The sequence below is a fragment of the Perissodus microlepis genome, chromosome 7 (assembly GCF_051167445.1).
Source record: "Perissodus microlepis isolate ML-2025 ecotype Zambia chromosome 7, ASM5116744v1, whole genome shotgun sequence".
In the NCBI taxonomy this organism is placed as follows: domain Eukaryota; kingdom Metazoa; phylum Chordata; class Actinopteri; order Cichliformes; family Cichlidae; genus Perissodus; species Perissodus microlepis.
The window spans coordinates 22,305,371-22,321,717 of NC_140467.1; the positions used below are offsets into that span (position 1 = coordinate 22,305,371).

General features: G+C 39.7%; 1 protein-coding gene across 7 annotated transcripts in view; it reads right to left on the minus strand.

The window, feature by feature from the left end:
• Positions 1-16,347, minus strand: part of kif21a (kinesin family member 21A) — a 57,341-nt gene that overhangs the window by 24,483 nt on the left and 16,511 nt on the right. For 4 of the 7 annotated variants that reach the window (XM_084934198.1, XM_084934197.1, XM_084934196.1 and 1 more), the window contains exons 2-14: positions 12,020-12,242; positions 8,986-9,168; positions 7,779-7,919; positions 7,328-7,459; positions 6,991-7,161; positions 6,525-6,640; positions 5,579-5,774; positions 5,257-5,446; positions 5,055-5,121; positions 3,980-4,183; positions 3,332-3,406; positions 2,402-2,489; positions 2,178-2,292 (exon numbers count right to left, since the gene is read on the minus strand). In XM_084934198.1, the coding sequence (XP_084790324.1) occupies positions 2,178-2,292; positions 2,402-2,489; positions 3,332-3,406; positions 3,980-4,183; positions 5,055-5,121; positions 5,257-5,446; positions 5,579-5,774; positions 6,525-6,640; positions 6,991-7,161; positions 7,328-7,459; positions 7,779-7,919; positions 8,986-9,168; positions 12,020-12,242 (1,901 nt within the window). The remainder of the gene's footprint in view (positions 1-2,177; positions 2,293-2,401; positions 2,490-3,331; positions 3,407-3,979; positions 4,184-5,054; positions 5,122-5,256; positions 5,447-5,578; positions 5,775-6,524; positions 6,641-6,990; positions 7,162-7,327; positions 7,460-7,778; positions 7,920-8,985; positions 9,169-12,019; positions 12,243-16,347) is intronic. The other 3 variants (XM_084934201.1, XM_084934199.1, XM_084934203.1) reach the window with 1 other exon arrangement.

A 16,347-nucleotide genomic window follows, 5' to 3' on the forward strand; every position in this document is an offset into this window, starting at 1 on the left:
ATTCTATAACAGGGGTAGGCAACTCCAGGCCTTGAGTGCCAGTGTCCTGGAGGTTTTAGATGTGTCCATGATCCATCACAGCTGATTTAAAGGGCTAAATGACTCCTCAGCATTTCTTGAAGTTCTCCAGAGGCCTGGTAATGAACTAATCATTTGATTCAGGTTTGTTAACCCAGGGTGCGATCTAAAACCTGCAGGACACCGGCACTCGAGGCCTGGAGTTGCCTACCCCTGTTCTATAATGAGCCATGTAAAACCCAGAAAAACAGGACGTAACCAGGAGTTTGTAGTTGAATTTATACACAGTCTAATATTACAATTCATATCTGTTTGGAAGCCTATAAACAAAAAATGAAGCACTGTGAGCACAAACCCCCACCAAGGCAGATCATTGTCTGCACAATATTTACTTTTAAGGGAATAGCATTGTATTTTCTTTATATTCAATTTGGTTTCTTTGTTCTTTTTAAACATAGATTAAAAAGTTTGCAGTTGTTTTTACTGCACTACAAAGTGCAGCCTTTTTAAAATGTATTTGTCCTGTTGAAGCTCACTTTAATAAACCTGACATAATTCTCAGTACAATTTTTCATTTACATGGATTCATTGTCTTGGAAATACTTTCTTCAACTTGAAAGAAAGGCAGATGTGCAATGTAAAAGTGAGGTCAGAGGTCAAATGTGATATGATATTTGGATACAAACTATAACGCAACATTTAGAATTCCCATATATTCTTCCCAATATTCCTTTATGTTGTCAACAAACAATGGCAGTACGAAAGAGTTTTAGACAGCTCTATGTAGCATTATTATCACTATGATTTTAAAATAAATGATTGACCTTGAAAGAGAGGTCAGAGGTCAAATGTGGCATGATATTTTAAATCTTTATACGGTACATTCTGCATGTTCACAATACACATCACGCCTGTAAAAACACACTTTGTAAGGCCAACAAATCATTAAGCTGACTTAGGGCTGTTCGATATGACGATATATATCGGATGACGATATGAAAACGTCTATCGTTTCATTTTACGCTATCGTTTGTTTCGTGGTGTCGCAAAATAAACTGTTTACGGCAATATTTTTTTCATCGTTTTGATGGTCACTGTAGTGGCTATATTAATTTCTTAAAGTTCTCTCTTTCTCTTATATTTTATATAACCACACTACCGACAGACAAGCGCCTGTTTTTATGCGTTGTGGTTAGCAACAACGACGGTAACAGCATCGCGTGTCCGCTTGTTTATGTTCCACATAAACCTTTCACAATAAAGCTCAAGATCCTGTTGAGACTTTTCAAAATAAACTGAATCACGTGAAAGAACAGATTATTTACGGATGGGAAGTAAAAAAGAGCCGCCAGGTGCTAAAAAATAAACCTTAGACTCAAATGTTAGAACAGGCTTTCCCCCGCAGCACGCCGTGTAATAAATACTCACAAAGAAAACGGCGGCCTTTACAACTTATGTCTAAAAATGTATAGTTTCATGCATCTGTTAAAACACTCGACTCCAGCTACACGACGCACAGCTGGAAACACTTCCCGCTAGACGAGCTGCCCGAGATTCACAGAATTTACAGAAAATGTTACATTTTTGTGATTTATATCGTTATCGGGATGATAGAATTCTTATATCGGGATATGAGAGTTTGATCATATCGCACAGCCCTAAGCTGACTTTAAAGACCTTGGCAAGTTTCAGTGGATAGTTAACATGACCCTACTCTATCCCAACAAAGTTTGATCAAAATTCATTCAAAACCTTGAGCTACTGTGTGTATAGGCACATGCAAATGCCACCAAAAACGTCACTTTCTTGGTAAAGGTAATAAGCACCTGAATGAGAATGAACAGAATGAGAGAAAATTCTCAGGTCACTCAGAAGAAAACTATCATATGAACAGTGGGTTCGCAAAGGTTTAATGATTTAGATTGCCAGCCTATGAGTGAGGGTCACAAGTATTAAGAGAACTTCAAACACATTTAAACAGGGTTCATAACATGTCTGTTTTCAGTTGCTAATGTACTGAATTTAAATGAGATCTCGTGTAACGAGCTGGCTCAAAATCTGCCATCTGAATGGGGGAAAAAAAGGGGGTCGCAACTTACAAGTGACACTTTAAAGACAGTTTCATTAAATCAATAAAAAGAAAAATTCATGCAGGATACCTTTTTCATCTGACTCTGAGTCAGAGTCATCAGAGCTCTCCTCTACATCCATCTCTTCCTCCTCCTCTTCTTCCTCTTCCTCTCCCTCCTCATGGTCACTGCCCTCCTGGACCTCCTACAGCATAAAACAAATATACCTTTTTATTTCAAAGTACTATTTAGTACACTGTCTATACGAGGTTGATTATATAAATAATGGAGGAACATAATGGAGTCCGTCATACCATTTCCGTGTCCTCACTGGCCCTCTCTGTCATTTCCTTCTCTGTACCCTTTTCTTGCTCATTGTCAGGAACTTCTTCTTTGTTGACGCTGAAAGATTGAAAAGACGTTGTAATCAGTTTTCCATTTGTAATGTAAGAAGAGAACTTGGAAGCTTTTTCTGCAGGAAGTGGATTGCACGTTAATCTGCTGGCAATAAAGAAACATTCATTTTCTGGATAAAAGCAGTAGTAAGTAACATATCTGTGCATGGCATCTTTAACATCAGGGAGGTTACACTGTCTTTTTGGCAAAGAAGCTTTTTGACTGGTTTCACCACAATGCAAGGTTTAGTTTCCAATGACTCAATCTCTGCAGACACTCGTCTCTGTGAGAAAACATAAACAAGTCTTACACAGTGAGACTTAGGTAAGACCACAGAATATAAGTTGGGATTGCTCCAATTTTATAAGCTTGATTGTGCAAAAGACAGTATTTTTAAACAAAAGAAGGGAGGCATCTCATCAGGCTGGTCAAAACTGGCAAAGTAAAGAAGCATGGAAGGAAAATGCAGTACGAAAAATAAATGTTTTAACCAAATCCATGAAGCAGATCTGTTGGATAAATATTTTATCCAAACTCGGGGGGTTAGCAATGCTAAGGTAGCATTTCACACAAAAACCACCCGGGTAAAGTGATCAAAAAGAAAATAAAAGATTAATACACTGAAAAGGGGATTTTTTTGTCATCCAGCCTTAGATTGTTTGAAAATAGGAGATTAAAGCTTATTAAGTGGCAAAACTGTGTTTCAGGGAGGTGATGTGCTTTGACAGTAGTATGTTTCACGTCAGAGCAGGGAAATACCTGCCCAAACAAACAATAAAATTAAAATAAAGTGCTGAATTATGGGGAAGCATGGGAATGGCAACAGGAGGGTGGAAGCTCTGACAAACCTGGCATCCTCAACCTCTTCCACCACCACCTCCTCCCTTTCCTCCCTCTCTCTCTCCTCCAACAGCAGCTGGAGTCTTCAGGGAGGGTCAAAGGGTCAAACGAGAGAAGGAAGCAAGAGATGAACAAAGGAAGAATGGAGGGAAGACTGGTCAGAGGAAGCTCTGCACTGAAAACCACACCTTTAATCCACCTTTCAGCCCCCAAAGTGCCCCCGGGGCAGCTCTGAGTTAAAAAATAAAATAAAACCTGAGCCTGCGATCAATCTGCTGTGTTTGCTTGCACTGAAATTTACAGTGCAGCGACAGTACAGCACTACCAGAGAACTAACGACTGAAAACATAAAGCTGATGTGTTTATGTGTATAAATGAAGTCAAATGTTTATAAATTATTCAATAAGTTATTTGTGGCTTTTAAGTGTCCTCGTTCCAATATACAAAGACGAACCTTTGAAACAAGTCAAACTGACCTCTGGGTAAAGCAATCATGCCTTTGGAAAATTATGAATGGTTTAGGATAAATAAAAATGCCATTCCAGTATGAAACTCACTCAAATATATGCACGACTGTAATAAAACATTCAACAGAGCCAATCCTCAAAATCATTTAAAAACAACAAGAACTTCGCTCCGTTTACTGTCACAGTTACCTTTTCTTCTTCTTCTTTTCTCGTTTCTTCAGTTTCTCCAGATCTTTCTTAGCGAGTTCGATAATGTCAGCAGTTTCCTTCTCGGGGGCCAGAAGAGTGGAGGAAAAGGAGCTGGACCCTCCATAGAACGACTGACGGTTGGAGGCACGGGACAGATTCTTCCTCAAATTCTCACTGACAGCCTCGCTCTCCAGGAGTTTTGCCCTGAGGACAGCATCAAGACACCGACAGATTGTAATACAGAGCCTTCACTGTGGCAAATCTCTAGATTTGGTCCCTCACAAATGAATTTCATCTGTAATATAAATGGGTATAAAGGGTTAAAACAAGGCTTGTGTTTAACACTGTAGATATTCAACCCCACTGTGGTGCTCCCTAAAGAGAGCAGCCGAAATAACAATGTTCAGTCTCATTGCCAATTATGAAAGTCCACTAAAACACTTCATATTTCATGTCATATAAACAGGTTGAATCTTTTTAAACAGGTTGTTTAAAGAAGTATTTTTATTGCCATTTAAATCAATGAACAGAATGATTTTATTACAACTTTGTGCACCGTTTGTGTACTGCTGCAGTTTCAGACAACATTGCTTTCCCCTCTGAAGATACCGTGTCACCAGTGTGGCTAATTCTATTTTTTCCAGCCTACTATTTATAACATCATTACAAAATATTTCAATAAAAAGTTCTCTTCTCCCGTGCTAAACTCATCTCTACCTTTTCATTTTATCCGTGTCTACTGTATTTTAGTATTTAGTCTAAATGTTTGAACCATCCCAAGTCTGTTTTTGTTGCAGAAAAAGAAATGACGGTTTAGTTTCATCCAGACTGAGATCAGAAAAAGCTCTGGAGTTTGGTCCGCACTGAGATCCTGGGAAGGTTTCACATGTGTTATATTGACTGGGATCAAAAGTCCAGACCAAAACAGTTGAACTGTGATCTCACATGTCATCAAACATTTCAGGGTAGTGACTGTTGAAAGAATGAGGTAGTCTTAATGTTTATGAGTACAGGAGGCAAAAACATACAGGAAAAGGTAAAAAATGAACAAGGGAATAAATCGGAATTCATTTACCGAAGGTCTTCAATCTCTTTAATGTAACTCTGAATCATGTTTCCAATTTCCTCTGTGCCTCCTTCACCTGTAAGAGAAACATGATAAGAGTAATGAAGGGAAAAAAGGCACATCATGTATTAACTGTGACTAGAGCGGCACAATATAAAAACAAAAACCCAACAACTCTCTGCTTAAACTAATTCATAAGTTTGATGCATACCTGCACGGGCGAGGGTCTGGTTGGCCTGGTCACTGAGCAGCTGGGTGAGTCGTGCCCGCTGGGCATCGATGGTCTCCTGCATGGCCTTCACCCTCACCCTCAGGTTGCTGTTCTCTGTCTGCAGCATGGAGTTTTCGTGGAACATGTCACTCAAGCTTTCCACACCGTCCTCACCCACCAAACGTTTACCCTGCAGGGGGGGCAAAAACAATATAGTTTGTTGTAAAAAGTTAAAATTTTTTTGACATGCCACGTGGGTTTTTTCTTCTTCCATTTTTCATAAGGCTCATCCCTGTCCTTTAAATTCCTCCCGTCTCCTCACCGTCTTGTACTCCATGAGCTCCATCTGCAGTCGAGCTATTTCCGTCCTCAGAGCGCTGATCTGCTGGCTGGCCTTGTCTTGGTTCACCATCACCTTGTTCTTGATGTTCCGCGCTCTGTTCGCGTACTTTAATGTGTTCAAAGTTTCCATGAAGTCACGGTCAGATGGACTGATGCATGCAATCATCACTGTTTGGCTGAGAAAGAAGAAAGTGACATTTCATAAATTATTTTCACACATGATCTCCACACAGTATCGGAATTATGACACTGTGGGACACTGCACCTAGTAGTTATTTCTTACATTGACATAAGAGATAAAATGTTTGAGATGTTCTCACTAATGGAAATTGTTTGGTGAGGTCAGAGCAGGAAATTATGCAGAAAAATCACATCTAGTGTGTGGGTATCCACACCCAGGCATCTCCCACAGTTAACACAGTTTTATATCATCTAATTAGCTGGGGTGGGTTTTTTTTTTTCCATTTTGACTTTTCATCTTCAATTCAATTTAGTTTTAGTGAGTTTCCATGGTGGATTATCTTGTTTTAGTTTAGTTTTTATTTGTTTCAGTGTTAGTTTTTAGTGGCTTTAATCATTATTGCATGCACACATTCATCACTGACTCAGGCAAGCTCTAAGAATTTTTTTCCCAAACTAACAAACACTAAAACTAAGGATATTTTCTCTATATCTTCATTTTTATTTCCAAGTTCTCAAAATTGTTCCAGGTAGTTTCAATTCTTTTAAACAAGTCTAGCTTTTATTTTAATTGCTTTTCCCCCCACATCTAGTTTTAGTTCAGTTTTAATTAAATATAACAGCACTGGTTCTCATCATCTTATCCTGTTGTTTGATGATATTCGGTTGAAATCGTTGCCGCATCAGAAACAAATCAAGACAAAATGTTTTTATGAGGAAAAAGCTCAAATCTGTGGTCCTCTGACCTGTTTCCTCCTAATGAGTCCTGCAGGAGTCGGGTGAGTTTGGAGTCTCTGTAAGGCACATGTGAGGCCCGCTTGCTCCGGTCACCCAGAGCACTGATTACATTCCCCAGGGCGAGCTGGTCAAAAAGACAGGAGACAAAGGGAGAAAGGATTTCATAGAGAGGCAACAATTTGCTATCAGTCCATTTGTAGAGTTACAGTTAACACTTTTAGCACTACTTTTTTTAGTTGCGATTTGGGTGGCCACATCCCAGAAACAGCATGTTTGTGTGGAACAATGTAGGATCCCTGGTCACTCTAACTGTGCTGACTTTGTTCAGGAAATGGAAATACCATTAAAAATACTTCATAATTCATTCATTTTTGATTGTAAGTATATTTGTAAAGTCTACCACCAGATGGCAGTATATCATTAGACTTTGAAGTCTTTGCTGCCTCACAAATCCTGGTGCAGGAACAGACTCACCAGTCCACAGTTAATGGAGATGCCCTCTTTGGCTCGATCACCCGTCGCTCCAGTTCTTTTCAGCCGCTCCGAACCGGCCAAGTCCACAAAGTGAAACTTGGCCGTCAGTGTCTCATACTCGTCCATCTCAGAGTTACCATTGGTGACTCGATTATCAGTGTCATTTTCTTGCTGTGTAAAAATCATGCATGTAAATACACTCGGTGACAGCAGCATGTACACACAGATTTTTTTCCCCCCCAACAATCATTGATAATAAAAAGGAGAAAAAAAAGGAAAGAAATGATATTATTGATAAGATCTAACAGACATGATTTGCAGTGATTTATTGACGTACATTGTCAGAGGCACAGACGCGGACTTGGCACAGGTGGATGGTGAAGATGGCATGAGATCGGGAGCTTTGGACGTTCATCTGAGTGCTGGCTGTGGTGCGAGACAGAGCCCCCAGTTTCAGGCACTGCATCATCTACCGAGTCAGAGTATTAAATATTAATACAATGGTTGAACCCACTTTGAAACATTTGGTGCAAAAAACAACAGCAAAGTCACAAAAGCAAAGTGCAGTGCTAAAAATATATTTATACTGGATATATGAAGCTTTACTCCAGTAACACTTGTAGCAGTACAAAGGTTTATACCCAAGAGTACTGCGTAAATCTTTGATACCAACCTACACACATTTTGTCTTGGGGATGTTTTGTTTTAGAATAAACTGATGCTTAAAGGGAAATCAATGATGTCGCGCTGAACACCTACATAACAGTGCAACACATAATCTGTGTTACCTCAGCCTCGGAGGACACCGTCCGTGTGGTCACTCCCACTGTGTAGATTCCACCGTTGGCATCTTCATGGATCTTAATGTGAGATTTCTGCTTCATGTCTCGAGTTGAGTCAAAGAGGTCCAGAACTTCCTCGTTGTAAAGCTGCAGGAAGACGCAAGAAAATATTTCAAACTAGCAGGAACAAAAGATTATTCTGTGATTGCTGTGTCGTTTCTGTCTACTACCCTATATTATTATCAATGTTTGCTGTTCTCAGATCTCTTGAAGAGATTCTGAGATCAAGCGTCTCATTATGTAAAAATCAGAACGGAAAAGTTGAATAACTTACAAATTGCAAAAATGCCAGTGGGTGTTATGTCTTTCATACTGTTTACAGGCCAAACAATAAGTTACAGCAGCCTGTACAGTAAACAGCCCTGAGAGGTGAAAGCAATGAGTGTACGGTGAAAGACTCACTGCTCATTAAGGTCACTGCTTTTAGCACACTGTGATCACTGAAGGTGACTCAAATAACAGAATCAGCTATTTTAAATCAACTCAGCTCTTCTCATTTTGACTATGGCAGCAGAACTGAGACCTTTTCATTAGCAACATATTAAAACGTTTTTAGAAAATATCTCTTGAACCACTAAATGACTGAGAAACAAAGCAGTATACGTTTCTCAATATTGGGTCTAAATGATATATAGACATCTCATCCACTGCCAAACAGCTTGGAGCTTTCATTCTCTCTCTCTTTTAAACTTAAAGCAGCTACCAGTAGTTTTAAGGTAATCTGGACCATCTAGTAACTTTTGAAGCCTTAGATCTAAAACGACATCTTATTTGCCATGTGTGAAAATTCTTTTTCACCATTATACTGCCTCCCCAGCTCAAGATGAGCCTGATGGCCTAGCACAACTGTCAAGTCACATCATCTCTATTAACTCTCTCTGTCCAGAGACAGACCTTCTATCACCCCCAACCTGGCCGATAACACCTCCTAATCCCACCAACGACAGCTGCTGCAGTGGCAGTGTGGATATTTTCAAATGACTGAGCACCATGTCAAAGCCTGTTAAACCAGCGGTGTCAACAATATTAGCCTGACCCATGACACTGGAAAGCCTAAGAAATTTGTGTTTTCATTTACTGGGTTAAATTTTGACAACAACAAAAAACAGGTTAAAAAAAAAAAAAAAAAAAAAGCTGGAAAGTGGGTGTGTACCTCGAGGAACTGTGCGTTGATTTTAAACTCTGGTACAGGACGTCCCTGCTCCTGGGCGGTCCGCCGGCGCTCTTCAATGCCCTTGAAGAGGTGGTGGACAGCACGGGGGATGATACCCAGCTCTTCGTCTGCTATGTTGACATCGAAGCCAGTCCCCATGGTGTACGTCTTCCCTGAACCAGTCTGGATGGAAAGGGAAGAATAAATATAATAACCGCACACTATATTGTATACCCAAATAAAATCTATATACCTCAGAGGCATGGCATTCAGACTGGCCTTCCTGATGACCATGGAAAGCTTTCAAACGTCAAAATTTGCAGAACCTTTAGTTCTGAGAAACATTTTGACTTGACTGATTTATCGCTTTTATTTTATTACAGTGTGTCCTGTTTTAAACTTGTAAAGCTGTCACCTGCGATCAGTTTCATTTTCCTTCTGTACTGGTAGTAGTAACATATTATGTTGTGTGATAAAGAGCTGTTACTACTTTGTTGCTACTTAGTAAAGCAGAAGTAAAGTATCTCCAATAACTGTTTAACTGTTAACTTCACATATCTGTTTAGCAGTTTTTACTTTGAGCTCACAGAGCACTTTGGCTGATTTCTTTAAACAGTAGGGAGCTTTTTTGTGCACATGTCATGTTTTCCACTGGTGTTTCCTCTTTCTGGACATTTACCAGAATGCTGAAATTAACATTAAATATTCAAGTGTGAGCATCAATAATGGATGAGCCCAATGAAAAAAAAAAAAACCCCAGAAAAAACAAAAACAAATAAGAAAAGAAATCTTGCTCTGTTCATATTTTTAAACCTCTGAGGACCAAATCATCATAAGTGGTAACCAATGTTGAGGATGGCCCTCAAAAACTAACGTATTACACATTACTCAGTTCTTTATTTAAAGTAACCTGTCACTCTGTAAAATGACCTGAAATGCACTGTAGCATAATTATCAGTTAACAATAGAAACCTTTTTGGCTTTGCATTAGCATGGTGCCTCTGTAGATGCTTGCAAAGATTCACAGTGTTAGCAGAGGTCAGTTTGCACAGTGTCTGTTAACTAATTCTGAAAGCACTGGAAACAATCCATTACGTTTTTACACTACAAAATGAGCAGTGTATTTACATTGGAGCTATAAATGAAGCAGGTTCTAGTCCAGGTAAACTTGGCAACTCTGAAAAGTGCCATCTTGTGGCTGCATTTGCTCAGTGAGTTTTACAATCCTACTGACAAAAACATAAAACATTCTGCTGTATTTCACACAGTTTCCTAAAACTAAGCCAGGGCATTGAAGATTCAAAAGTGCTTTAAATATCACTGATTTATTCTCTTTCCTCAACATCAATGCCGTCTGTTTATTTCTGTAACCCAGTCTAGCTGAGTTCTTGCGATGCAGCCGAGTGGGTCGGTCTAAATCTAGATTAGTGCCTCTAAAGCCTAAGAGGCAAGCAGATCTGATCTGGGACAAACCAACCGCTGTGTGCACTTAATGTGTGGATGTGCTTTGAGAAGTAGGCCAACACTGAGAGAAGCTGTTACTAGGGAGATCCAGGTTAATATGGACACACATTAAAGATGTATATCTGTCTACAAGGTGTGTGCGCTTCACTTCTCTACTGAATCGTATGCAGCAGGAGCTCTGCTGCTAAAGAAACCAGAGTTGGAGGGGGGATGAGGGGGGGGCCAGAAACTACAGGTTATTTCCATGTAATGGAAGTGCTGAAAAAGAAAAGCTTTCTTAAAAGGCTGGAACTCATTTTTAGTATCAATTAAACATGATATTGAAAATGAGTGAAAGTGAGAACTACTTACTTCAGGTAAAATAAAAAAACGTTTTTAAAACAGTGAAAATTTACAAAAACAATTTCACCAACCCCAGCATGTTAAAATAAAAAGTCCAACAACAATCTAATATCTGAAAGGTTTTGAGGTAGACAACAAATATTTGGCACAAAGTTAAAAATGATCGTGCTTTATGTAACAGTTTAAAAAGACAAGGAAAAAAACCAACATCAAAACATCAAGCTTTGTCTACAAAATTTCAATTGATTGTGCATAAAGCTTCCTTTGTTAAAAGGTAACTAGCCAAATTGTGACTTTTCGGGTTAGATTTCTTGGTACTTTGTGGATAGATTTAACGACAAGAATACACAGCCATCACCACTAATTTTTTTCAGTGTTTGATTTTACAGCTGACGATGCAACTGGTTGCCGTCAGTGCTACCACTCAGCCTCCTAGCACATATACCCATGGTATCAATTTCAAAATCCTTCGTCACCATGTTCTCGTTTTATTGCATTCACAAGATTTTCAGAAAACTTGATATTTGACCTTGTTGTCAAGGCCACTGGGATTTAATCTTGTCCAACACTTTTAGCAGATGCTCCTATGGTATCAATTTCAAAATCCCATATTGGCAGATTCTCCAGTTATTGCACATTGCAAACTTGGGTGTCCCCGCCACCCGCCTGCCAGCGGGGTGACAACAATACCCCCATCAGCCTTTTATGACTAAGGAATAAAACAAAGTTATCAATACCTTACAAATCTTTATAATGGCAGTATCGCTGGGAGTGATTATGTAAATATCAGTGGCAAATACTCAATGCAATGGAAATATTCTGCTTTTCTTTTTCTTAGTTTGTCATTTGTGATGGATGTAAACAGTAAACATGGCCAAATCTTTAAATAAAAAGAACCAGTATAAGATTTTTTTTAACTGCAAATGAAATAGAAAAATGTCTATTTTACTGCACTTTTTCCAGTTATGATGCAGATGCACAAATGAGCACAAATCAGTTTTTGAGCAGTGGAAACAGGCCTTTTTTTTTTTTTTTCTGAGTATCAACTTGCAAGATTATAAGTCAGATAAAGAGGGTCTGAGGAGCTCACATGATTTCAAATGCAGATTTTAACAGCCAAATAAATTAGTTAACAAGAGAGTATTGTGCATAAAAGACCAGGGATGATCGGATGATGCTTTAAAACACCAGCAGTGCTGCAGTTGTGACACCAAGGACAAATACTTGCCTGTCCATATGCAAACACAGTGGCATTGTAGCCCTCGAAACAGCCTTCGATCAGCTTCTCTGTGCAGGTACCGTAGATGGTCTCCTGCTGCGAGTCCATATCAAACACAAAGTCATAGGTGAAGGCCTTGTCTTTCCCCAGGATCACCTGGGGCTCTCCAGGCATCACATACGTACAGATGTGACATCCCTCAATCTTCTCCCTGGCCAGCTGAGGACGAATCCTGCAGAAAATCCAGAAACAGTGATTAGGCTCTGCCAGGTTTCTTTGTCTCTGTGTACAATAGTGCTAAAAGTTCTATATGACTCAGGCAAAATGCTCCTTTCAGTTAATACAAAGAAAAAAAAAAGCCATCAGAAATGTGAAAGGGATGCATTACATCGTCACACAAATTCTGACCCTTCTAGGCCAGGATTCTTTCAGCAACATGTCTCACCTGGGTTGGGTAATATGACCAATTAGAAAAACATTCATCACAAATCTCCAGAAGGAGAGCTGTCTCCAGAAAACCATCTCTCCTTTATGCAGAACCAGCCTCAGGGCAGCCATCTGCCAAGACCACTTGAGGTTGAAGAGAGTAATTAGTTCTGCACTTCTGTATAGGTTAGCACAATCATGCTACACAAAAAAGTAAACAGAAGATCAAAGTGCTGTACAGGGATATTATGGCACCTTCTCATTAACAACACACATCTGCATGACATTAAAAAAAGGCATGCAAAAGCCGTGGTTCAAACTGTTCATCTTAACCAAAATTCATCTTAAATCTGTCTACAAGCCACACGTTGTTCTTTTTCAATAGGTAGATCACAGGGACATAGTGGATTAAACATAATCACATCAGCGATAGATGTGTGGATCTGCAGGGACAGGGTCAACACTCTGGATCCTACTGTGACCCAGTATTTTGATCTGTAAAATATGCCAGCTGGGTGAATCTGTGCTTTAGTGTGTCTGTGTGAGCACATGACAGAACTGCTGTGGTTTTGGCCAACTGAAATCTGGCAGGGATTTACTAGAGTAATGTGAGTGTGGAGGAGTAAGACAAGGTAGAGACAGTAGCACTGTGTGTGCTCATTGTGCATTTAAAATGAGCATTTCTTTCTTTGTTGAAAGAACAGTACAGCACACACACCACATATCCACAGAGGGCGTGAATTCAAGGACAAACACAAACGGCAGCACTTATTAAATGGTTTGTCAGTCAGTCAGTTTGGTATGTAGGCAGGCAGGTCGGTTGATTGATAACAGGGCGCTGTTAAAATGCTAAGCAAAGAAGCTATACCGAATGACAGCAACATCAAGAAGAACGAACAGGAGAAGCTCAAGAAATGTCAAGGGCTGAGAGAAGAACTCAAGATGTGGAAGGTGAAGGCAACAGTGGTCCAAGCGGTATTCGGAGCCCTCGGTGCAGTGGAGGACCTGAGCTAGGCAAGTGGCAGTTCTAGGAATAGCAAAGATACTGCACAGGACCCTCAAGCTCCGAGGCCTCTGGGTAGAGGACCCGAGCTTGAAGGATAAAAACCGCCTCGCAGGGCGAGAGGGGAATTTGTCTTTTAAACCGTCGTAGTGGTAAACTGTTACTTACAGCCCAACATAGAATAAGTACTGATCTTGACCATCTAATCTTAGAGAAACTTTCTTCCATTGGTTTTGAGACAATTCTAAGAAATAGGGCTATTTTACTGAAAAAATAACTTTAATTATGAATTAAAAACAACAACAACAACCAAGCTTTATTTGTCACATACACAATGATTACACACACATACAACATGCAGTGAAATGTTTTGTGTCCGAGCTGTGGACAGGCTGCAGATGTAGCCACGCCATTGGTTTTTAACATGGGGGTCTAGCCAGGACCCTTACTGGATACTGGGTGGCAGTCGAACTGCGACTCCCACCCCAAAGGTGTGTAGTCTTACCACTACACTATCCAGCTGCTGAAAATGGCTGGATAATACACTAGCTCAAAATTAGATCAAAATAGGACAAATGTGATCCCTAAATCTGATATGTTTGCCATTTTTCCATTTCAGACAACATTTTTTTTTTTTTAAATGGCTGATAATAAAAATGTAAAAAGAAAAGAAGGTTTAAGGGAAATGCTCTTCAACTGAAACTTGAAATGTTAGGCAATCCTGTTTGTTTCATATATATATACACGTTTCACATTATATGAGTAAGGCTCTACCAGAGGTCTCCTTTTAACATGCTCATATTTTTCACTAAATAATTTCTGGGCTTATCAGTCAGGATCTGATGTTCTTATGTAAGGTTTCAGCTTCTAAAACATAAAAAAAATGAGTAATTTCAGTCTATGTTCTGCGCATGTTCAATATGGACCAAAAGAGACACTTTTTCCAAGCGGTTCTTTAGACAAATTCTTTTCATGGGTTCAGCTCACGAACAAGCTTGGGAGAAAAGCACCTGACAGCAGGCTTGCCAGTCCTGAGTGGATAAGGGCCTTATTGTGCCTCTGAGTTTGGGGGAAAACAATACTGTGAAGGGACTACAGTGCAACCATTGTGTCCGCCTGTGTAACAGTGGATCCCAGCACTGACACCAACGCCACGGCTGCAGGATTACACGGCCAGATGGAGGCGAGGGAGGAGAGGTAATGTCCTGTAAGAAGGTCATGACATGTTGGTGAATAACGAACAAAATGGTCACAGATGTGTACACAGGCAAAAGATACTTAGCTTGATGGGACGCTTTTTCATTTGACTGTTTTGATTAAAGCTTCTCAGGTTCGCAGATTTCTTACTGCATCAGTTTTCAGGCGACTGATTTTGTTTGTAGCCACAGAATTTTTTTGAGATCCTAGTGCTACGTTATCAGTGCATAGCACTGAAATATATGAAAAAAGACTTTAAAAAAAAATCTGTGAGTACTCTGAATTTCAGTAAGCTGCATGAAAAATGCTCCTTCTACAACCCACAGACCAAACAGCGTTTTTGTGGAAGAGTCCACAACAGTCAAGCCTGAGTGTGGTGCCTCAGATCAGTGTCACATTCACTGTTTTGTGACACGTGCCAATGTGTGTCTGCTGAGAGTGCACTGACGTGCAGAGGTATTTTGGGAGCACCAAAAAAGCCTCAGCAGACAGTTTTGGCTGCACTTTGTCTTCTCCTCTGGTCACCATTTGACGCAGTAGAGGAGGATCCATCGTACATCACAAACCCAAGCGGTTAAAACAGAACTGTCATGGATCCACATAGCAGGAGCAGCCAGAGCAGTGTGTGGCTTCAGGAGATTATGAGGTTTTGCTTTAACTGCACAGTTTGTCTCAACAGTACAGAAGAAAGTAACTGAAATGTACCCTGAAAGTTGAAAATCCCATTTACTCTACAGATATGTAATTGTCCCAGTTAGCCTAAGTGTAAATATTTTTTTAAAAATCTGCCTCAGAAGAGCAACTGAGATACAGAAGCTGGTGTTGCTGCATGTCATCCATGCTCAAAATACAAACCCTGTGTAAGCAAGAGTGCACCAGCCCATGCTACCTTTCAGAGTTAAAGCTTGTGCTCTATTGTATGCATGTCATGTTGCTGTCTTAATGCACAATAAGTAATCCTAGTCAGAAAATCGATTAAATTCCATGTCAAATTTACCGTATTTAACCAATTACATGTTTCCAAGGCCACACGGGGTGGGTGGGGGGTATCTTTGTTGCAGATAATTTAACTCACTAATTGGGTGTGTAATCCTGTCTCTCTGAATACCCTGCAGCACTGTTTCACACCTGGGAATCTGACGACATTTCCTAAATTAACTCTGCATTTCATCTGCGCCATCAGGATTTCAGCATTAATATTATACACAGTTATGTTCAATTTTTTTTTTCAGAATTATATTCAAATTTGTGTATTAGAACAAATAACTAGCCACCATCTTAGCAATAACAGGTAATTAAAAAAAAAAAAAAAAAAAAAGAGCTTTTTTGTTGTTTCACTGCTTGTAGTCCCAAATATACAGTATATTACTGTGATTGTGTTATTTTTGTGTAGGTGAATTTGACATTAAGAACTTATTAACCTTACTGCTTCAATAGGAGTTAAGAGGGTAGCTCTAGATTGTTTCTCATTAAACACACTTAATCAAGAGATCAGCAAGTGTGACCTCTTCTGTGAAAGCAGATGTTTTGGCAGTTTGCTTGTGTGGAGCACTCGGTTGCATGTTATCACAAGACACCAGCAATGATCTTAAAGATGTTTCTGTTGCTGCCCATAAATCTGGGAATAGTTATTAAAGCCATTTCCACCAATCTGAAGTCTATTATTCTGCAGCAAGAAAGAGGATTTAAAAGCGGTAAATATTCAGGAGAG